At 38.0% G+C, this 23,129-nt stretch overlaps 1 protein-coding gene across 4 annotated transcripts in view; it reads left to right on the forward strand.

The window, feature by feature from the left end:
• The window catches only part of WFS1 (wolframin ER transmembrane glycoprotein), a 33,729-nt gene extending 13,444 nt beyond the window's left edge, over positions 1 to 20,285 (forward strand). For all 4 annotated transcript variants that reach the window (XM_059845203.1, XM_059845202.1, XM_059845204.1 and 1 more), the window contains exons 3-8: positions 5,684 to 5,766; positions 9,637 to 9,781; positions 10,608 to 10,778; positions 11,373 to 11,453; positions 15,884 to 16,029; positions 17,631 to 20,285. In XM_059845203.1, coding sequence (XP_059701186.1) covers positions 5,684 to 5,766; positions 9,637 to 9,781; positions 10,608 to 10,778; positions 11,373 to 11,453; positions 15,884 to 16,029; positions 17,631 to 19,439 — 2,435 coding nt within the window. In that variant the 3' untranslated portion in view covers positions 19,440 to 20,285. The remainder of the gene's footprint in view (positions 1 to 5,683; positions 5,767 to 9,636; positions 9,782 to 10,607; positions 10,779 to 11,372; positions 11,454 to 15,883; positions 16,030 to 17,630) is intronic.
• The last annotated feature ends 2,844 nt before the right edge of the window (positions 20,286 to 23,129 follow it).

A 23,129-nucleotide genomic window follows, 5' to 3' on the forward strand; every position in this document is an offset into this window, starting at 1 on the left:
CAAACAAAAGGTTAGGGAAACTACATTTAAAATTCTATAGCTAAACCAAAAATTTGCAAGATCATTTGTAAGACTGCTCAGCTCACTTTGCTGGGCCACCTTGATAACAATTTTCACCTGTGTCAACTGTCTGATCTTCTCATGGACTAGTGAAAATGGTTGTGTATTTTCCTAGGGTGTGCTCAGTGAGCTTGGAGGAGTGCTCCCACTGGGTAGGACTGAACATATTATTTTGTTGTGCATATGCTTAGCTGTTCCTGACTGTTTTCAGTCACTTCAGGAATACTTCCTGTACTATAAAATGGGAGGGCCAATCCAGAAATCTTGTTTTGTATCTTGTCATCTCAGATCCTTTATTCTTCCCAGCACATGGGTTTTATCCTCCTCCTACTGCACATTCCTGTCAATTCTTTTTCTGAGCCCAAATGAATGCATGAAGTCATGATCATATAAAGTGTGTATGCCATACAGGCTTCCTTCATACTCTTTGTGTGGGTGTTGCTTAATGCATTAATCTTTTGTTCAGTAGAGTTTCCATGAGCTTTAATATTCACTTGTAAAACCTGTAATTTCTTTTAAACTTACATATTTTGTATGAATGCTTCATTATTGCTTCCTGTCTGAGAAGGTGCTTTCAGATTTTCTTTTATCCTGTTCTCACAAGGTTTTCACCTTTTCATTCAAAGCACTTACAAGTCTCCAGCTTGTGTTTGTTTAAAATAATTATTTGTTGTGCATGATAGCATGACTGTCATGGGGCCAGCCTCCAATAACTGTGTGAACAAATAAAATCTCAGGCTCAAAAGGCGTAAGAAATTGTGATCCTTTAAAATACCTTTTTTTTTTCCTTAGTTATTCCCTGTTCATGGTCTTTGCCCTCTTGCTTAATCTGGAATTCAGGTGCTGCAGCTGTGACCTAAGAAGAAAGCTGTGTGCACCTGGCCAGGGGTGATATTAGCAGCCAAGGGGCTAAAACTCCCTTGAGCTGAGTAAATCCACTGCTTAGAGCTTTAATGTGTTTGTGTTGGTAGGAAAGTAAATCGACAAACACTTTTTATTATTCAGCATGCACTCTATTGATTCTTTCTGCCTGAAATAACTTTAGTAATTTTTTTGAAGGAAGGCAGTGATTCTTTGTGGTTAGAAGAGCACTGAGAAAATTGAGGGTGTTCTATGTGATGGGTGTGTGTGTATGATCCACTTTGTGTGCCTATATATACAACTGAAAATCTTCCTTTACGTGAAAGGACTATTATGTGCCTTTAAAGATTTCAGAATTCAAGAATGGAAGCGTCACATGCAATGTCACTTTAACATGCTGAGGTTTTGGAAGCAGTGTTTGTCTAAAATGTGTGTAAAATGTTTTTGCTAAATATGTGGTCAGACACCTTGTGGCAAGCCAGCCAACTACAGTGAATGCTCACGTGATGTGATTCAGTTGATACCCTTAACATTAAGGGTATCAAAAGGGTTGGGAATCTACTGCATCTATTACTGATTTGTATTAGAATACTGGGAAGGACTTTAAAGTCTTTTGCATTGAACATATTCCTTATCTAGATTGTGTAAGTCCATTCTTCAAAACTTTGTATGAATGTTGAAGGGTTTGTTGGGTTTTAGTCTTCAATATACTCCAAAGATGAGGTTTAGATATGCTATTTAATCGTTAACCTGTAATGGCATCTTCCTTTAAAATTTTAAGCATTGGTATTTTACAATCTCACTTGGACTAATCCCCTACTGTGGGTTGACTGCCTTTTTGTCAATTTGATAGCTACATTTCAGAGGTAAGGGACAATAATTGCATCCCAGCAAAGTACTTAAGAAACTGAAATGTTTCCTTTTTAAACATTCCCTATTTCTGATCAAAACCTGATAGAAATAGTAAAAAAGCCTGCCTATGACAGAATGAATGCTAAATTCCCATTTGAGCTTACAGCAACAAAGCTGGAATCTTACTTTATGTGGCCAATGTGCCAAGTAATGTGTAAAGCTTCAAAAAGTAAGTAGCTGTCTTTCTGTAGTATGATGACATAGATGCACCAAAGTATGATCTGCATCTGCATCATACTTTGCAGATCACAAATAATTTTTTCCATTTTTTTAAACGAAACAGAAAAATTAAAGTATACAGTGTCATTTTATATCTTAAACCTAAGATTTTATCACACTGAGTAAAAAATCTAAAACAACTAAAATTTTGTTAATAATGTTATTGTTACAATATCTATTAACTAGTTTGTGTTGAATGAGTGATCTGTCTCTGGGAAAGTAGAATTAACTGTATTGGGAACTGATTTATAGTGCAGCCTGATGGTGAACTAAGCCTTACACAGTCTTCATTTCTTGGTGGCAGAGTTGGAACTACAGCAAGTACTAAGTACTAACTGCCCTTCTACACCCTGGTCTTAACTTCTTTTATGAATGCTATGTGCTGTCTTAAACTTTTCTGCTTTCTCTTGCCTGCTTTCATTTGAATGACTGCAATGCTTGTGAGCCTTGAATGACTGATAGACTTCATTGGCTTGCATTAACACACTTGACACAAAACAGCTAGAGAAGTCAATTTTAATTGTCATAAAAGATATATGAAGTATTGCAAGTTGAGTGTTCATGTCTTGTGGAAATTTTTATATTCAAGACAGAGTAAAATTTGACATTAAAAAGGCATGAGTTCTTAGCAAAGCTGGAAAATAAAAGCTTCCACTGACAGCATTTCCATTACAATACTTTTATGTGGGAGAAATACACAAGACATTTTCTTACTAAAAACATGCTTAAGAACAAGGGTGGTAAGTCGCAGTCATCACTTCTTATGGTATTTTGTGGGGGGTGCATATACTCCTGTGTAGTTCCTTGTTCAGTGTTGAGCTGAATTGAAAGAATGTGTTGGCCATCCTTGTTCTAAAACACCTCAACTGTGCTTTGGACCTTTTACCTTTAGAGACCGACCTGTATACCGTATAAAAAAGTAGGTTGATATTGGCAGCCATGAAACTAGAGTCATTCATGCTTGGCCTGATTAATTATCCTCTTGGTTATCTTCTAAGCAGAGGAAAAATATTGCTGGTTACAAGAGCTGTATATACTAAGATATTCTAAATTTGATCTCCACAACCTGTTCTTCCACCTTTACCCTACAACTACAGAATCAACCCACAGGCATATTTTTAATTAACTGTCTGTTATTTATATTCATAGGTCACATGTGCAAGTACACAGAATTGATAACTGGGTGGGAGAGATGGGGCAGTAGGTTGAAAATAACCACAGAAAGTGTTTCTTTCCCCTGGCAGTCAGCTCTGTGTAGAACAAACAAGTTCAACAAGTTTACTGCAATAACACCATTTTTTTTTCCTCATTGAAGGGGGTAGTTCACCATAAGGCTGCGTATTTTTAATTTTTCTCTTTCCCCCCCCCCCATCTTTGCAAATACCACTATGTACATGTTAATCTGCAGTGTAATTGCAATAAAGTAACTATAGCCTGGCGTTGTAAAACATTCCCATTTTGTTTCTTCAGCTTTCTTTGGAAGTATGTTTTCTTGTCTAACACGTTCTACTGAGCAAAAAGAGCTAAAAGGGGTCAGAGTTGTGCCATGCTCTTGTGTGTGCCAGGTGGAACAGGACAGAAAGGAGGCGACTTTGCCATATAAGCTGCTAGAGAACTGCCTTTCTTATTCGAGCTTTTATCAGTTTAGCAAACTGCTTTCTGTAGTTTGTTGTTTTTCTTATGTGTGCAAATTCCACTTTATCATTTAATACTGACTTAAGAATGGTGCCTCCTATATTATCCAGGGTATCACTGAAATATCTGTGGTGTTCTCAACATGTAGAAAACCTTGAACAGAAAAAACAAAAGGCATTCCTAAGCCCTCTAGTACAGAAATTTTGATGCAAAAGGGTTTAATGAATTTGAAAGCACAGGAGGAAACAAGAAAAGTACCACCCTGCCCAGCTTGTTTCATTTGAGTGGGGTAGGTAGATAAATATTGTGCTTCTTTCAAACAATATGCTCTTTCCTGTAACTTCCTGTTTATTGTTACCAGAGAGCCCCTGAATGATGTTGCTGGTGTTAATGGTGCCATCTGGAAAACAGGCTTCTGACTTGTTTAGAGTTCAAATTATGTTGGTTATATGTCAGGGCAAGGAGATTAAGCAGTTAATTTTGCTGTGATGGTGTTTGCCTATTTTACAATAATATTTTTACAGCTTTTTGAAAAGACCAAGTACTAAATGAAAACTATTTTTCATTATGTGCCTTGTTTAGCCAGACAACATGTTATAATCTGGCATTAGAACTTTTCCAAGTAGAACTTGGCAGACAGAACTGTGGCATGGTGAAGAAGAAATCTTACTTCATTATTTGCTCTTGTTAAATACATCCATTTTAATGAAAGTGTTGGCTTGTAGCCTGTTCTTCTTTAAAAATGGTCCCAGTACCAGGGATGTTAAAGAATGCAAGTGACCCTGTTCTTCAGGAGATCATGGGGGATGGGGTTGATTTCTTCCTTCCTACCATCTCATGAAGAATAGCTGGTAGTGCCTGGCCCCTCAGCTGGCATTGCTGTGCCCAGTCAGGTAGGGACTCTAACTTGGAGTGGTGCCTGAAAGTCACTTGCCTACACCTGGAAACTGCTTCCCAAGCTCGCTTTTCATGCTGTCACTGCCCTCAGGACATAGCTACAAAGTGTCACAGAGTGTTTGTGTGGGGTAATGTCATTAAGGGTCAGACTTTGGTGCTTAGTGTAGAATTTGGGTCTGCCTTTCTCACTGTAATTTTAGATTGGTTGGTTAGTAAAGCTGTACTCTGAGTCAGAGTGGGCAAGAATGGTCAGTTGTCCATTCTTGCCCAACTTAAAACATACAAGTTGTATTGATTTTTCTCTTTAAAGTTTTTCCAAACTAATTTATGAGAAGTCATCTCATAAAAGAGTAGCAGTCCAGGCCTTCATCAGCTTTGCTGTTAACTAATTATTTATTCACCAAGCAGCACGCAGTATGATGTTGTTTGCAAACACTGGATATCAGATAAAGCTCTCAAGTTTTTCTTTATGATTGACTGATGCAGCAGTATGATGCTTTTGAAGAAAACCAGTTGTTTAAATCTGTAGGTGTTCAGTAGATGGGAAAGAAATAAAATACAAGGTGGAGTCTTGAGAAAAATTTTAAAAAACGAAGGTTTAGCAGGTGTAATTGTTGTTAGTTTCTGTATGTTCTAAAGACTGAGGGACTGAGCTTTCAAATACACTGTTTTAAAAGCTGATTAATTTTTCAAAATCCTAGAAAAAGTTCCAGTGCTAAATAAAGAGATTGACAGGTGAAAGACTGAGGTGATACCAAGAAAAGAATAGTAATAGTACAAAAGCTAACCGATACTACGTGTTTCACATGTGCTCATATTTATTATAATGAATATTCTATTGAGAAACAAATTTTGTGGAAGTAAATGAGAAACTGTAAACTGTGGCATCCTGTGGCATGTAGCAAATAACAAGGGTCAATATGCTGAAGTACAGTACTGAGATGGAGAGTCAATATTGTAATAAGTTAATTTTCACTGTTCTTGCAAAATCCTTCTGTTGGATTTTTTCGTTATGATAATTTAATTCTTCAACCACATATAGCAACAATTTAAAAACTAAACTATTGCTAATAAACAATTTTCTTTATCTAATTTATAGAGGGCATGAAGGAAGAACCTGAAATGCTCTTTGAAGAACTGCTTGAGAGGGCCAAAGCTGGAGAACCAAAAGCACAAACAGAGGTAATTATATATGGTTTTTGTCCAGTCTCATTTGTTCTTCATTCTAAAAATAGCTCTGCCTGCTGCAGAACTATTATCTCTTCCTCAGTTGAACTGTGTCTGCTTAGATGCTAAACTATTCAAAGGAAGGTGGTGCCATATGGTTTCTCTGCCTTGAGACATGCTGCTTCCGTGAGAGTGTGGCTTCAGGTCCAGCTCTTTAGCATGGAAAAAGTACAGACCTGATTTTGCTTTTCTTTTTTTTAAAGAAGCATGTGGGGAGCTGTGCAGACAGGGACTGTTGAATGCTGTTGGTTCAGCACTACATGGTATACAAAGATACCAGGGCTCTTAGGCTGGACTCTGGAGGAAGCTGCCATTGAGGCGCTTTAGCAGGGACAAAGGTTGGTTGTTGATGTTTTGCTCATATACCATTACACGTTTTAGAAAAGAACCCCCATGTTTATTGAAATCTTTTACCTATTTAATGGCAGATAAAATTGAATTAATAGTATCACTTCTGTCCTGCATTTGTTAGCAGTTCAGGTTTTCCCTTAGGTTTTAGAAAAATTGTACCAGTTTTCTACTGCATTATATTGCCTGGTTGGTCTATTTTGGTCTAGTATATTAAAATTATAGATTAAAATTATATATAGATTAAAATTTTCTAGAAGGGTTTTAATTTGTGTTTAACCTGGTTGGTGTTTTACTTGAGAATTGTTTTCCAAATTCTGCTTTGATTACAAATAGGAATGGTTGCAGTCTCCTACATGCTCATTGGTGGTTTGGATTTTTCCCCCAGGATCCCCACTCCTCTTGTAAGTAAAAATCAGAGTTGGGGATGAAAAAGTAATTCTTTCAAAGCTGGTAAAAAAAAAAAAATGGCAGTGCTTGGCTTGTTCTCCGTTCCATATCAATTTGTTTGAGGGGCAAGCTGACCTTGGAGTTGTAACCTGAGATAGTAACAAATTCCTCACTTTGAAACAGCTGGTGGCTTTGTGGAGGATGAAACATTATCCTTGAGGGAATCATTGCTGTAAAATGCATCTTTTGGCTCTACTCCTCCACACGTAAGAAAGCAAAGTCCATAATATTCTTTCAGGATATAATTTCCAGTTGAGCAAAAATACTTGGAAATACTTACATAATCTAAGTCTGTGATGCATACATATGTATATAAATGATGGGGTTTTTTCTCCTTCACTGTTAATTCCACTTTCACTCTCTTCCTTTATCTCTTTAATTGTGTACATTTTCTATTCCCACACAGTAATAGGATTCTTACCATAAAAAGATACAGCATACAGTTTTGCTTCAGTATCACTCAGGATAAATTGCCTGAAATGGAGCCTAAAATACAGTAATTTCTTTTTTTATGCAGTCACGTTTCATGTTGCTTGTGGAGACAAAATTAGCTTTTAGTTTTTAAAACCCAAAAAGAAATTTATTTCTTCTCTATGGTTGAATACATTCCTTTAGAATCAATTAGAAAAATGTATTTTAATTTCTCACATTTGTAGGAGCATGAATGAGATGCTGAGATGCCGCTTTTATGCTGTTTGTTAACAATTACTAAGTCAAACACAAGAAATTAGCTGGTTCAATGGCTTGTAGTTATTTTATTATTCTGTGTTTATTCAAAAATAATTCTGAAAATGACTATGGAAATAAATGCACTCTGAGTGGCTGTCAACATGTATTACTGTAACTTTATATATATATTTTTTTAATCAATAAATAACTGTGTGGCAGTTACATAAATGAAACACCCACAGCTGGAATTCTATAATGGAGAAAAGGCAGTTCTGTGTCTTTAACCAGAGGATGTCTGCAAGGGGACATCTTGCTTGAGATGACCACCTCATTTAGCAAAGCCAGAAATGGGAACAGCCTTTAGAGAAGTACAGTGTGAGAGTCTGTGTTAAGCTGTTACCAAATATGACTTTATTTCACACTTTCAGCTCATGAGAAAGAGAGAATCCCAGACTACTTAAATGACAGATTTGAGGTTAACACTGTTTCCTATCCATTCTTCCTCCTTTGACTGCTACAGACCAGAGCTTTGCAGCCATTTTCAGGTGGTTTGATGTAGGAGCATTGCCGTTAGAACCACAGACAAGCCAAAAAGCATTTCAGTTATAAAAGAGGTTATGCTATCATTTCGCTTGTGCTATGTGCCTTTTGTGCTATGACTCGTCCCACAAACTGTTAGTTGATGTTGCAATACATGTTTTTATACCTAAGACGTCCTTAGAAACTTAAGAGCTGCATAACTAAGTGTTGCTACTCTTGAAGTTTTGCTCAAAATCTCAATGGCTATAAATATAAACCTGCTTAAGCAACAGCTGTACTTGTCAGATGGGTGTTATTTGCCATGTAACTTGTTCAAGTAATTCCTTTCTGAAATAAATAGCTGTAGGTACATCTGCAGTTGAATGATAGATTGCCATGCAATTGGCAATCTATCTTGTGGAAAGATTTTTTTTTCGTCTCATGCACTCTCTTTTTGGTGTGCACCTCCCATTGAACTCTGGCATGACTTTGTAATCAATGTTTGGATTATCTAGTCCAATTTTCTCCTTATTTCTGTATGGTTTTGGATAGCTTCACTGTATGTGCTATGGATTTCATATGTACCCAATAACTCTCTGTGTGGAAGTTGTTGAAGCACTCTCTGAAGTGTATGAAACCAGTTAAATGGCTGGAGAAATAAACTCTACTGGAGGAAGAAAGACCTGTCTTATATAATTTTATTATACATATATATATAATTATTATATATATTATATCACTGCATTTAATCTTCAGAAGGGTAACGTGATTTGTTAATCTTTCAGTGATATTTTTTTTAGTCACCTTTACTGGCAGTACAAATGCTTCAGTAACAAATGAAAGTTTCAGAGAACCTTTCAAACAGGGTTTTTTGTTCCAGCAGATAATATTGTGGATTTTAAAAGCTATTAAGGTATTGCATTAATTGCTTCTAGAATGTAGCTGAATGAAGTAACATTACGGAGAGAGAGGGGGAGTGCAGTGAGCCCAGCAAAAACATTTCCCATATTCTCGAGGTATGCAGATAAAATGTCCAGTATTTCTGGTAATTTTCTGCCATTTAACTTCTTATTGCCTTGTGTTGTGATAAGCAGAAGTGTTTCATACTATTGCATAAATATATTTACTAGTACATTTTCACATATTTTAATTTTTTGAAGGAAGAAAAAAGATGGTGTTTTTTTCTTACCTGTAAAACAGTAATATAGACACCTGCTTGGTAATTTCTGTAATCCTGAATAGGAGAATTTTTATAAGCTTTTTCATTGAATTTTCTTGATTCTTAAGCAGCATTAATTTTATTCTATTTACCAAATAATCATGAGTTTGCTTTGACCTTCAGTGACTGACCTGGTGTGAGTCAGGGATTGCCCTTCTTGATGCCTTCTTCCATGTCAAGGCCTTGTCAATAGTTTCATCTGAATTTCTGATTGTCACTGGCACCAGATTATATTACACTTACTTTTTCTGGATCTAAAAGGAAACTAACAGTGTTGTCTGATCATTGCTATAGGAGGAAAAGAATTCAAGAAAACTTTTAACACTCTGAGCTTCACTTGATTCTGCCAGGTGCCTGAACATCGACAGCAACTGATTCACTAACCTGGCCAAATGTGTTGCAATTCCTTCTTGCTTCCAGTTCTTCCAGATCTTTCCAATCAGAATATCAGGTTACAACTATGTTGTTTAGTGCTAGGAGCAAATGTTTTGACCTCTTGTTCAGAGAGAAGTCATCTTAGCTGAGTTCCAGGGGGTGGGAGGGAAGAAGAGAGAAAGACATAAAGACAAAGTAGAGTATATTTTAGTAATTGAAGGAATTTTGTTTCCTATTTATTATAGGTGGGGAAGCATTTCTTGAAATTAGCAGAAGAGGAGGATGAAGAACTTAACAATTGTAGTGCAGTTGACTGGTTCATTCTTGCTGCTAAGCAAGGTCGAAGAGAAGCTGTCAAACTCTTGCGTAGATGCCTGGAAGACAGAAGAGGTATGGGTTCCCTGAGGCTTCCTGCTTGCACTTCTCACATTATCTGAAACAATGCTGTACTCCTTTTAACTCTGAAAAGAGTGGTTAAGGTATGATGGAAATGATTGTGGCAAAATTGCGTGAGAGTTGCTAACAGACTGTTCCAACAGGTAATTTTAAAAGCACTAATTACCAATACTGCTTATTAAAGCATTTTGTTAGTTATTTGCTTGAATTTCTTAATGAAATCCATACATGTTCTTCTCATCCTAACTTTTCATGGAAGCTTCTTTTCTTTGACTCTGAAGAGCATATATAACCACACACCAGCTACATATCTGCTGTTGTTTCATTCTTTTGTCCCCCTCCAACCTCTTCTAATTGGTCTTGTTGGCTGTCTTCTCCCACTGTAAGACTCTCATCTTCCTTCATATTACTTCTCATGCTTGGAATGGTCTCCTCTGGTCCACCAACTATCTGAACTCTTACGAGGGGGGGGAAAAAACCCCACAAAACAAAAAAGAAAACCAACTTTTATTCAGTTTTTGCTGCCTTTGCATGTCACCCATGCCTGTCTGCACTACCTTTTGCCTGATCCACTGTGCTTCAAAAGTTGAAGCAAGACATAGTATAATGCATGTCTTCACATCTTTGAAGTACAGTTTAAACCTAGATTTTGATAAGCAATGGACGTGGAAGCACATTTGAGTAATTTGCTTAGGGGGTCAGAATGTGACTGAAACTTGAGAAGTTTTCAGACTAAACTGAGAAAAATAAATTGTGAGAAAATCTATCATTTCTGCATGGGTGTGGCATGAGTGTGTAATGTATTTTTTCTTTTATTGAGGCATAACTTCTGAGAATGAGGAAGAGGTGAAAAAGTTAACATCTGAGACTGACTTGGAGAGGGCTGTTCGAAAAGCTGCCTTGGTCATGTACTGGAAATTAAATCCAAAAAAGAAGAAGCAATTAGCGGTTTCTGAACTGCTGGAAAATGTTGGGCAAGTTGACAATGAAGGTTTGTTCATGAACTGAATTATGGTATTGATAAATACAGTCTTTTGGGCACAGTACAGCTCGAAACCTAAAGGGCTTTATGAACAATCAGGAATAAGATAATAGTAAATGTACAGTCTACTTAAGATAATGTAACTCTCTCGAACACTAACCCTCTTTTAATAACTCTGCTCTCTGGACCATCACTTGCTGTAGGTTGTGGGTCATTTGAGTTCTTGTTTAATTGACCATTTATTTAAAATATATTTATTTATCACTCATTGTCTTTGGAAAATAGGTATTTTATGGCTCTGCTGTATTTGATTTTTTTCCCCTCTTAACAGTCATCTGATGATACCTCACTAGATGATTCAATTTATAGATTCAGTCTTCAAGACATTCTGCCACTACAGCACTAAATGTTGTCTGTGGCAGTCCTGTTTCTTTTTCTAATACAGTAATGGGAATATAGAAAACTAGCTACTTGTTATCTGTTTCTGTGTAAGTTTGTGTTTTCCTTACTTTGAGAAAATATCATTCCCCAGATGTTTCAGTTACTGTTCGATCACTTTAATTGACTGCTTTGACTTTCCATAAACTTCTGTTCTTGAAACAGATGGTGAGAAGCAGCCTGGCCCAGTCCCGAAGTCCGTGCAGAAGCAGAGAAGGATGCTGGAGCGATTAGTGAACAGTGAATGTGAGTGCACGCTGCTGCTTTCAGTCTTGGCCAGTAGTTTTAGTTTCCAGTTTGCTTTGGAAAACAATTTTGTGCTGCCAGACTAAGAATGTATAGAAGGTTTGGATTGCAATAAACTGATAGTGTCAGTTTATTCTGTGTGGAAAACAAGTAACTGTGAATTCACAGAAGACATCATCATTGCAGTCAACTACTAAAGGGAAATTTGCATGTCATTTGTTATTTTTATATTCTTGCCCTTTCAGCACTCAAAAGCTATTCAGCAAAGAAGATTCTCACCTTCCATATTTTTTTTTTAGTTGTAAATGCAGTACTGTTTCTGATTACAGTGAGGGAATGAATTATGCACCAATTTAGTGCAGACAGATCCTTCATTCTATTTGCCTTGCTTCCATTTGCTCTTCCCTTATAATTAATATTTGTCTTTTCATATTTGTTCAATGAATGAATTAGGAAAGATGCACCAAGATACTTCTTTCATTATTTACAGCAGCTTAATTCACGTATTGAGAAGAATTAAACCCCTTAACACATACAGGGTCAGATTTGTAGATGTAAGTCTGTGAGTTTTGTAAGGTTTGGTGAGGTGGGGATTGGAAATGAAAACTATTAGTCTGGCATAACTGTTAGAAATACTGATGTGCTTTTGGGCTTTTAGGAGGAAAGTGCTATATTAGAGAAAATGAATTAGCAACAATGCAGCATGTGTAGTTTTTCAAGAAAAGTATTTAACATAAGGTTCAATTATTCATTGTCAGGAAAACCTCAGTTTCTTGAAATGCACTAAGTCATATGGAATAGGTCATGGGGAGTCTAGATCAATACTTGAAGAGCACTTTAAATGTCACGCAGCATATTATTTACTAATACATCTGTAGTTAAGATTATGTGTAACTGAAGTATCATACAAGGAACAGAGAGTCAGATCTGGAGCTTTGCAGGTTTAAACTCCTTGAAAGATTAGATTTACACTTCATTAGGTAAATTTGTCCTTTACCTTCAAGGATTGTGTTTGTTACACAGGTGACTTTAAAAATAGCACTCCTAAGAAAAGCAGAGTATTTTAGTTTTCATTAGCTTTCACAGAAGTAAAAGAGGAACGGGGCATGTGCCTGTGTAAGAAAAAGGTATTAAGGGATGTGAGAAATAATATTTTGGAAACCAAGCTTTATGGTCCTATCAAACCTTCTGTGAGACTATGTCAGCTGTTTTTGTGACTTGGCTGCCACTTCTGGCAAGCTAGAAGCAGTCCTTCAAGGACAAGACTGTTGAATTTCATTGTCCCGTCATTGTATCATAATGCAGATGTATTTGGGTTCATTTGAGCTATGTTGCATTGGGGTTCTTTCCATCCCTGTACGTGAACTGGCATATGCTGCTTCAAGTGAGTGCAGAGCAACTCATTTTGTTCTGGATTCTTCAGTAATTCAGAGTTATCAGAAAAGGAACTGGCAAATATGTTTTTTTTTTAAGGCTTAAATTGCAGATAAAATAGCGGGGCAGTAAATGAAACTATATATAAGTGTAGGCAGAAATTGATGTGAATATTTTTCCACTTCCTAAGATGGATGGGGGAGGCAGGAGAATTTGTCATAACCAAATTGAAAAAAATCTATGAATAATAAAGTATAGTCTACAAAATACACTTTTTATATCAATTTAAGGGACACCTGGGTGACAAAATACTAATGACATGTAAAACTGAAAAGTTTTCTGTAGCCTTCTCTGAGGCCGCGGGAGCTGGACAGCGCTGGCTAGCCTCTCCCAGAGTGTGGCCACTCCTGGGTCCTCCTCAGGACCCCCTGGCAGTGGTGCCGTCTGCGGCATGGGTGGCACAGGCGAGAGCATGGCTACAAAGTCCCAAGGTAAAGGAAGGAAAGAGTGGGCACTTGTGTGGGTGTCAAGGAGGCTTGACACCCCAGATGTCTCCAGGGACAAGTGTCGAAAAAGGAGGCCTTGGAGAGGCACTGATAAAGGGAGTGGGCGTGAAGGGAGGAGACACAAGACATCCAATAAGCTAAGGGCAGGGGAGGAATGTAAAACACAGCTGAACCTATGAGGGTTACACAGAGGAGGGGAGAAGCCACAGAGGCAAATATGTAGCAGGTTAGGGATGACACAGAAAATTCTCGAAATAAAGGGGAGTGATTACAATGACAGGCAGGGGGAGTGGGCAGCACCATAAGGAGGGGAAGAAACTTATAGGGGCAGAAGGGGAGGAGTGGAGGATCACTCTGAGGGGCAGGCCACTGGCAGGAAAGGTAGGGGTAAACAACTTGGAAGGAACCATCGTGAGGGGATCACATGGGGAGAACTGAGGACCAAACCATTTCTAAACAGAAAACAATTAACAGAACCAAAATTAACATTCTTCTAAAACACGCAACGCCACAGTTTTCATCAAACACTTAAAGTAGGAGTTAAGCTGTTACCTCTTCTCTGGAGAGCTTTTATCTTTTCATGGGAAAACAAGAAAACTGTTACTCTTGAGCATTTACTTCTCTGACTCACTGAGTTTCTTCATTTACCTTGCCAGAAGGAGATTCTTCTTTCAGTGTTAGTACATTGCCAACACTTGGAAGATAATTTTTAAGCCAGATATGTGTTTGCAGATATCTGATCTGGGTTGTCTTTAATGGAGGTATAAACAGAAAATTAGAGGTGACATTGTCAATGGGCCGTTGTTGCATGCCTGAGGGGGTGCATGTCATTGCAGTGGATAGGCCATCCATACATAGTAAGTTAATAACTCCTTCCTTCTCAGGATGTCCCATGATACAGTAAAAGGGCTGTTAAGGTATTTTTGTGAGGTTCTAACATGCCTGTTTGCTGATTCTACATGAATAGGACTATTCCTGCACTGTATATTTTTTTTCCCAATGAGACAGTAAAGTTAGATGACACCTTTCATACTAGGCTTAATCTGAAGCCCACCAAAACACCTAAAGAGTCTCACAGATTTCTTGATGCAAGTAAAGTTGCCTTACAGTCTGTGAATAATAAGAACAGTTAGCAAAAATAAATCCTTTCTTGTTCTTGGGAGGCATGCCAGATGGTATTTTGTGGGACATAAGGGTTCATGATGGAGGAGGGGGGGTGGTAAAAGCCCAAGCCAAAGGCAGCATCCATATTGTGAGATTAAACCAAAAGATAGATTGTAAGATGCTGATTTTCTGTTGAACTCTTAACATTCCTCTTCCTCTAGTATGTATCTTGAGACAAATACTTTGTTTTGTTCTATATCTCCAGTGTTTTCAGTCTTAAATACAGAGTTACTTTTATGTTGCTTCTATAAAAGTAGCATATTTAAATTAAAAATTTTCTGGGCCCAAACCCATTAATCCTCTGAGTTTGAATTTAATGAAGCAGTTATCTGTCTCTTTAAAATCTCTAACTAGTAAGCAGGCCAGCTTTCATATCTTTGCATCAGCTAACTAGTTACATTTACTGTGTAGGAGGTGTGTTACAGATTTTCGTCATTCAGTTCTTTCATGTATACGGCAATGTCATTTGCTTTAGTGTATGGGGAAAAAAATTGCTGTTAATTATTCTCCTTTACAAACTGCATCAAGCTTGTCTGCCATACAAACTAGTTAATCCATGCTAATGTGGAGAACTGGGTGCAAAGAGTTTGAACCAGTGTATAAATCATCTTCTGTCCTGCCATTTCCCTGAGTTTTCAGTACGAACCCCGTGCCTCCCTTATGGTCACAGTAGTGGATAAGGATCTTCCAGGGCAGAGGGATGAATTTTGTCTCTATGTAAACAGAGCAAAGTCTGTTTCATTGCTGGTAGCTGTTTTAGATCACAGTTGATACAGTTTGGAGGAGGCCCTTTGTATAGCCACATATCATATTAAATACACTTTAGGTAACCCATATTACTATATGGATTATATCCATAGATATAATAATTGTGTATTTCCCATAATTATAGGTCTGTAACTTCTGAACTCAGAAAATGACTGCTAAATGACAAATCATAAGTCAATGTTTTAGTTGATGACATGCAGATAATTCATTACTGCTTCTGTACAATCTTTCTTTCCAATGCAGCTGTTGAATATTTCTCTGAAGCAGATAAAATAGTTTATGATTTAAAACTGTGAGCTAATCCAGTAGTCTTTTTTCCTGTGGAATCCTTGCAGATAAGCTACATTCACTCACTCTGTTATCCTATTTATCAGTATAATAAACTTACCTGCTGATTGACAAGATGTAGAGTATTATACTTGTTGCTGTCTCAAGGAGGTTGTTGTTTTCAGCAGAGATCTCAGGACAAGTTGCAAGGTAAACCTATGCTGTCAGTAGTTCAGTTTTTGTGGACTAGGTTCTGGCAGGAAAGCAAATTCTAATATTCCAATATTCCAATTCATAATCAATACAGTGTTGTGATAAAGTTTACTCCAAATTTTCATTTTATCTTTTTAGCTAAAAAATTTATTGCTTTGGATGACTTTGTTGAAATCACCAAGAAGTATGCAAAGGGAATCATCCCATCCAACCTGATTATGCAGGAAGAGGAAGATGATGAGTTGGCAGGGAAGAGTCCTGAAGAGTTACCCCTACGACTGAAGGTAAAAAGGCAGTATGGAACAGGCTATGTTGAATGGCCTCTTAAGCATCACAGACAAAACAGGAGTGACTCGCACTTCTGTCTCAATATGGATGTTTAGTCTGTATAGATCACCACAAGAATTGTTGCTGTAACTTCTTTTTGGACTTGACTTCAATTATATGTTTCAAGTTTCATATATAAGAGCCACGTATTTAAAAGGAAGGAACAACAGTTTTCCCTGTAAGGGATCAATCTACCTTCATTACATCTTCAGGGAGGATTTAAATGTACCTGTCATCACTGCCCTATTTTTATTATAGATGTTGTTATACGCTTCATGTCTTTCTAATTTAAACAGGAGTAAGCAGGTGGAAAAATTATCCATAGCATGAAAAGGTTCTGTTATGATGGAATTCAAGAAAGATGAAACTTGCTGTTAGCTTATACACTGATGCTTCTCTAGACAGTGAAAGGAGAAGGGAAAATAAAGGTGCATGCCTTCAATATTGGCATAAATTTTAGGCAAGGTAGGGGGTGTGTGGTTGCTGACCTGAGTTTTTGGTGTAAGTTTGTTGCCCGTTATCATATTGCAGGGGTGGGGAAAAAGGGGGGTGTGAAAGGTGTCTCTTTCCAAGCTTTTACGTGGCTAATTGTCTGAAAGAGTTGCATTTATGAGGTACAGAGATGCCTTCACAAATAAAGAAGCTTTTGCCCAAATCATTAGGGGTGTGCTGTCCCAGTTCATCACAGTGCCACAGGTATTTGCTGGAACATTCTTGGCTTTTCCCTTTGAACTAATTAATATAAAAATGTAGGATCTGGGAAAACATGAAAACTGTCGTTTTATGGGGGAAGGAGGATTGATTTCAGCATCTAATGTCCCTATGCAATATTTGAATGTGTGTTTGAAAAATCCAGTACCTTTTAATTGATCTTCTGTAAAGTATGGTTGGTTACAGGGAGAGTATTCAATCCAGCAATTTCTCTGTTGTCCAGTGACTGTGTTGGAAAATGCCACGTAAAATAGGAAGAATTTTAAGATCCTCCACAGTTTCTGTTGTGGAGTTAAAAGAATCTGTAAATGTGTAGTAATTGAATGTAACATACTGCTGCTGCTTCCAAAACAGGTTTGGACAGCTGCATCCCTAGATGCTTGGCAAGGATTCTTTAAAGATAAAACCGCAGCTGTAAAGACTTGCTGTATGTGTATATGAGTCATAGGCACTACTTCCTGCAGTGTAAATGCATAGAATGTATAGCATAATCTTTGCAGAATGTGGTAGTGGAGGGCTGTAGCCATGTAGTTTATCTTCAGTATGAAGTTAGCAGAGCAGAATATTTGACTAGGAAGCCATTTAATTATATGTGTCAAAGGTAATGAAATACATTGTGCCTGAAATCAAAATTGTCTCTGAGCTTCGTCTGACTGAGTTAATAAAAATGGAGCTAATAATCTCAGACACCGTAATCTTTTTTTATAGGCAACATTGATCTGAAATACAAATCTTTTCATGTTAGCTGGTGTTAGACTCCTAGCTGCTACTGCTTCAGCTAGGAATGTCTGTGATGCAAAGATAAAAAACTGCTCGTTAATAAAATGCTTCTTTCTTTTTTTTCCAGGTTGTAAAATATCCACTTCATGCCATTATGGAAATTAAAGAATACCTTATAGATATTGCATCAAAGGCAGGAATGCATTGGCTGTCTACCATTGTTCCAACACACCATATCAATGCTCTCATCTTTTTCTTCATCATCAGTAATCTGACAATTGATTTTTTTGCCTTCATTATTCCATTAGTCATATTCTATTTGTCCTTCATTTCTATGGTGATTTGCACACTGAAAGTTTTTCAGGACAGTAAGGCTTGGGAAAACTTCCGTGCTTTGACTGACTTACTGCTTCGTTTTGAACCAAACCTAGATGTTGAGCAAGCTGAGGTGAACTTTGGATGGAATCATTTAGAGCCGTACTTTTATTTTTTACTGTCAGTATTCTTTGTAATTTTTTCCTTCCCTATAGCAAGCAAAGACTGTATACCGTGCTCAGAGTTAGCTACTGTCTCAGTTTTCTTCACAGTGACAAGTTACATGAGTTTAAGCACGTGTGCAGAACCTTACACACGAAGGGCATTAATAACTGAGACAGCTGCAGGTTGCTTATCCTTATTGCAGGTATTACCTGGGAATTTTGGCTACTTGAAATTCTTAGGGAAAACCTTCTTTACAGTTCCTGTAGGCCATTTCTTTGTGATCAATGTTAGCATCCCCTGCCTTCTGTTTTTGTACTTGTTCTATCTTTTCTTTAGAATGGCCCAACTACGGAATTTTAAAGGCACCTACTGCTACCTGGTCCCTTACCTGGTGTGCTTTATGTGGTGTGAACTCTCTGTGGTCATTCTGCGCGAGTCCTCTGGCATTGGGCTCGTTCGTGCGTCCATTGGTTACTTCCTGTTCCTCTTTGCCCTGCCAGTGCTGGGTGTAGGCATTGCACTGATGTGTCTTGTCCACTTCATTAAGTGGTTTTTGTCTTTGGAGCTCATGAAAATTGTCGTGACCCTGGTTTTGTGTGCTGTTCCTTTGCTCTTTCGATGGTGGACAAAGGTTAACTTCTCCGTGGTTGAAGTGGTTAAATCGCTCACTCGAAGCTCCATTGTGAAACTCATTCTGGTGTGGATTACAGCTGTGGTGCTGTTCTGTTGGTTCTATGTGTATCGATCTGAAGGCATGAAAGTTTACAACTCCACCCTGACGTGGAATCAGTATGGTTTCCTCTGTGGACCCCGGGCCTGGAAGGAGACTAACATGGCACGTACTCAGATTTTGTGCAGTCACCTGGAAGGACACCGAGTGACGTGGACCGGGCGGTTCAAATACGTGCGCGTGACAGAAATCGACAACAGTGCAGAATCTGCAATAAATATGCTTCCGTTTTTTATTGGTGATTGGATGAGATGCTTGTATGGTGAAACCTATCCTCTTTGTGATCCCAAAAATGTTACACTGGAGGAGGAAGAATTGTGTCGTCTGAAGTTTTTGACAAAGCATAAATGCCACATGAAAATGTTTGATCGGTACAAATTTGAAATAACTGTGGGCATGCCTTTCAGTAGCAAAAATGGAAGCAAGCCTATAGAGGAGGATGATATAACCAAAGATATTGTGCTGAAGGCAAGCAATGAGTTTAAAACAGTGTTGCTGAACTTGAGGCAAGGGAGTATAATTGAATTCAGCACAATTCTGGAGGGTCGTCTTGGCAGTAAATGGCCTGTCTTTGAACTGAAAGCAATCACTTGCTTGAATTGCATGTCTAAACTCTTACCTGCAGGGAGGCACGTGAAAATAGAGCAGGACTGGAGGAGCACAGTGCATAAAGCCATTAAATTTGCTTTTGATTTTTTCTTCTTCCCATTCCTGTCAGCTGCATAATGTGCTCACATATTGGTTCAGTGGTATTTTCAGTGTTCACTGCATTTACACTACCAAAGGTTTGGCTCCTTAAGAGAAAATAAAACACCTAACAAAAATCTACCTTGCTGTTGCAATGCTCAAACAGTGTGCTAATATAGAGCACTGGTTGAGTTTTGCAAGCGTACACACCATATCCTGACCTTAAACCCTATATGACTGAAGTGATATGTAGTACTTTAATATTGTAAATGAATGCAGGGGATCACTGCTGACTAATTGCATGGAAACTGTTTTGTCCAAAATGGATATATTGCCTGTGGTACAACACTAGATGCATTCACTTGCTCAATGTTAAAAGCACTTTACTCTTTTAAGTATTCACAATGTGCCCATTTGTATTTTCACAGGTATGGTTTAGAATAGGTAACTGACAATAGCTTTTGTTGCATTTATTGCTTGTATTTATTTTGTGTTTTCTAGAAAAAATTGATCTTAGAGTCAGTACCTGGTGGTAATATTTGCGTACAGCAATCACTGTTTCACTATTTGTCCAGAAGATAGTGACCACTGTTTTTTGAAAGGGCACAACATTTCACACCCCAGCAAGGTTTTACAAAGTCCCCAGGCTTCTACTTAGCATTAAATATAGTGAATGAAATTTTCTATTTGTTCTGATTGGTTACACTAAGATATAGTCCATGCTGATGTGTGAAAGGCAAATACCAAGGCTGGTATTGAGATGGTACCAGTAATGGAGAAGCCACAGCAACTGAAATTATACCTAAAAGTCTCTAGTGGAAATGGAAATAGAATGTTTGTTTAATTACTTGTATTTTGCAAATAAACATGAAGTACAAACTTGAATTAAGTGGGTACAACATTTGTTCATTATGCTTCGACATTGTGACCAGTTTGTGTTGTGCTGATAGCAGCTTTCACTGAAAAGTATGATTTAGAATGTTTAAAATATTCTGGTGTGAGATATTTGAAGTTGCACTTGATGGTTTTGAAGTCAACAGTAAAATCTGGTGTGCCAGGTGAAGTTTTTGTAGCTGTGCAGTCTGCACATAGTGCTTCTCCCTGTTGTGACTTTGGACCTTTTCTGGCCACTGTGGCTGCATGTCACAGATCCATCCTGCCATTTCCCTGACTCCTCCACTGAGCCTGCTTTAGATTCCCTTTTGCGTGTGTCAGTCCTCACCAGGACCAGGGAGAAGGATTAGCAATGAAAACCTGATGGAGAAGGGGAAACTTTTGGGGACAGTGAGGCAATGGCTGCATGCCAGCTATGAGCACCCTTTTAAGCATGCTGTCCTCCCTCCCAGAGCTGCAGCTGGAGGGAGAACAGCAAAGGCACCTCCAGATGTGCTGCCCAGTGCCCACGGCAGAAACCCCCACCATCCAAAGCCCCACAGTCATGCTTCAGCCCATCAGAAAATCTGTGAAGTAAAACCATATTTTTAGGGTGCTTGTAGCTTTGAAAACTTGCCAAGTATCTCTGTTTCCACTTGGGGAAAAGAAAGGAATAAGATAGCAAGCAAATGCAAGTTTTGACAGCTTCCCTTATCCAGGCCCATTTTGGCTGGAAATAAACTAAACTTAGGTCTTTCTCCTACTTTTGTTAGAACATCCATAGGCTCTTTTTAGATACCCAAACATTCATCCTGGCTCTGAAATATAAGCGCAAAAGATTTTAAGTTTTCAAACCTTTTTCCCTTACATATATACACAATTGTGAAACTTCTATTAATGTATTTGTCAGGAGGGAAAAAAGGCAACAGTCTTGGAATTCAGAGCTAATGTTAAAATTTCTCCTTTTAGCTTTTACCCTTTGTATGGATGTCAACTTAGTGACTTACTGCGGTGCATTTTGAAGGAGTTGTTACATGTCTTGAAAATGAAAAAGGGACTCAAGTCAGGTGTGGGAAGTTTTGCAAGAGGAGGGAGATACTTGATTTCTTTGGAATGAGTTGCTTTTTAAGAGACAAAAGGCTTAGTTTTGGTACCTTAGTTGCCATCTGTATCATAATAACAACCCTGAAGCTTGTATTGCAGCCTTTTTTGTGGAAGTTGAGGATATTGGCATATAACTGTTATTAAATTTGAAAACTTTGAATTATTAGCTAAAAATCTCTGGTTCCTCAGAGGGGGAGAGCTCCTCCAAAAATACTCATATCAATATTGGTCAAAGTTAAATAATTACCTTTTATGCGCTTACATGAAGAAAAAAACACCCAAAGCCAAGCTAAATTAGCTAGATCCTAGGAAAAAGAATCCATGTGCTCTGTAGTGATGGATTGTTGGGCCTACTTGAATTTGTCAAGTGCCTCCTTTCAGCACAGGTGGGAATTTTTTCACAGCAGCACATTGAAGGTAATTTTCCATATGTTTTCAGGTTTTCAGTGCAGCCACAAGGGACAGAGGAAGCAAATTCTACTTCAAGACCTTTAAATAGTGCCTTTTAATGCTATTTCTGTAGTGTTTCTCCTTGATGTTTTTAAATTTTTATGGAAAAAGAGGGTACATTAATGACTTGATGGATCTTGTCAGTGGTTCAGTGTTCTGAAACCTTTACCAAATAAATCTTTCCTTTTTAAAGTGTATTTTAGCTGACAATCACAAAATTGCTGGAATTTATTAATCAAGTTGTTTTTGCAAAGGGCGCCTCTATTTACTTTGCACCTTGCAAGCAAAGAGAGCACAAAATAATTTTGTTCCATTGCTACAGCTCTGTGTTCCAAACCAGTCCATCTTCTAGGCTGGAGAGGCACAGAATCTGGCAGCTGCTGTTAATTATTCAATTATTCCTACATTTATTATTTTCTTACTCAGTTTTCAATATATGATGAATTATAAACAGTTCCAAAGGCAGGTGCCCTTTCTCTAGGCTGGTTATTCCGTCTTTTGAATTAGTATTAATTAATGAAAGAGGAGGAGGATATTACATGGCTATTGACAATTCTAAATTAGGTTCAGCTGTTCTGTAAGTTCAGCTTTAGCATTTAGAATATAAAGAATTTAGAAGAAAAAATATTAATTTGAATTTCATCTTCAATGTAACAGGAAAAAGTACTGCTTGTTCTCCAAACTGGTACATTCTTCCATAAGCACAGAAAAACAACACAACACATACAGAGATTCTGAATAACTTAAGAGCCCACTCTGTAATGACTAACAGCATCTTGCAGGAGGCAAGAATGTAGGGTTTTGCCTTGTTCTCCCAGAGAATAAAATGGTAGATCTGTAGGAATTAACATGGTTTTATTTCTTAGAACTAATAGATTTTTTAAAGTGCTATACAATAGCTGTTATTAATTGGAATTTTGTTGCAAATTTTTTTAACAGGGTAATAAGAATGTTGCCCAGAGGTGCTGTGGCTACCCCATTCTTGCAGGTGTTTAAGGCCAGGCTGGGTGGGGCTCTGAGCAATCTGGCCTAGTGCAAGGTGTCCCTGACCATGGCAGGGGGGCTGACAGTCCCTTCCAACCCAAACCATTCTGTCTTACCATTGGGGGTAGTGTAGTGCTTTCCTATTTTCTTACACTGAGCTGCTTGTCTGCCTTCTGGCTTCTCTGTTTTCACTGGAAAAGGCAAAAGAAGATGAGTGAATACCTTTTCAATACTTCTGAAACCCATTGCAGCCTCTCAGGCTAAGGCTCAGATCCACTAACAGCTGAAGGAGGTTGAAAGAAGCTGCACTCCAACCTC

The sequence above is a fragment of the Haemorhous mexicanus genome, chromosome 4 (genome assembly GCF_027477595.1).
Source record: "Haemorhous mexicanus isolate bHaeMex1 chromosome 4, bHaeMex1.pri, whole genome shotgun sequence".
Lineage (NCBI taxonomy): Eukaryota > Metazoa > Chordata > Aves > Passeriformes > Fringillidae > Haemorhous > Haemorhous mexicanus.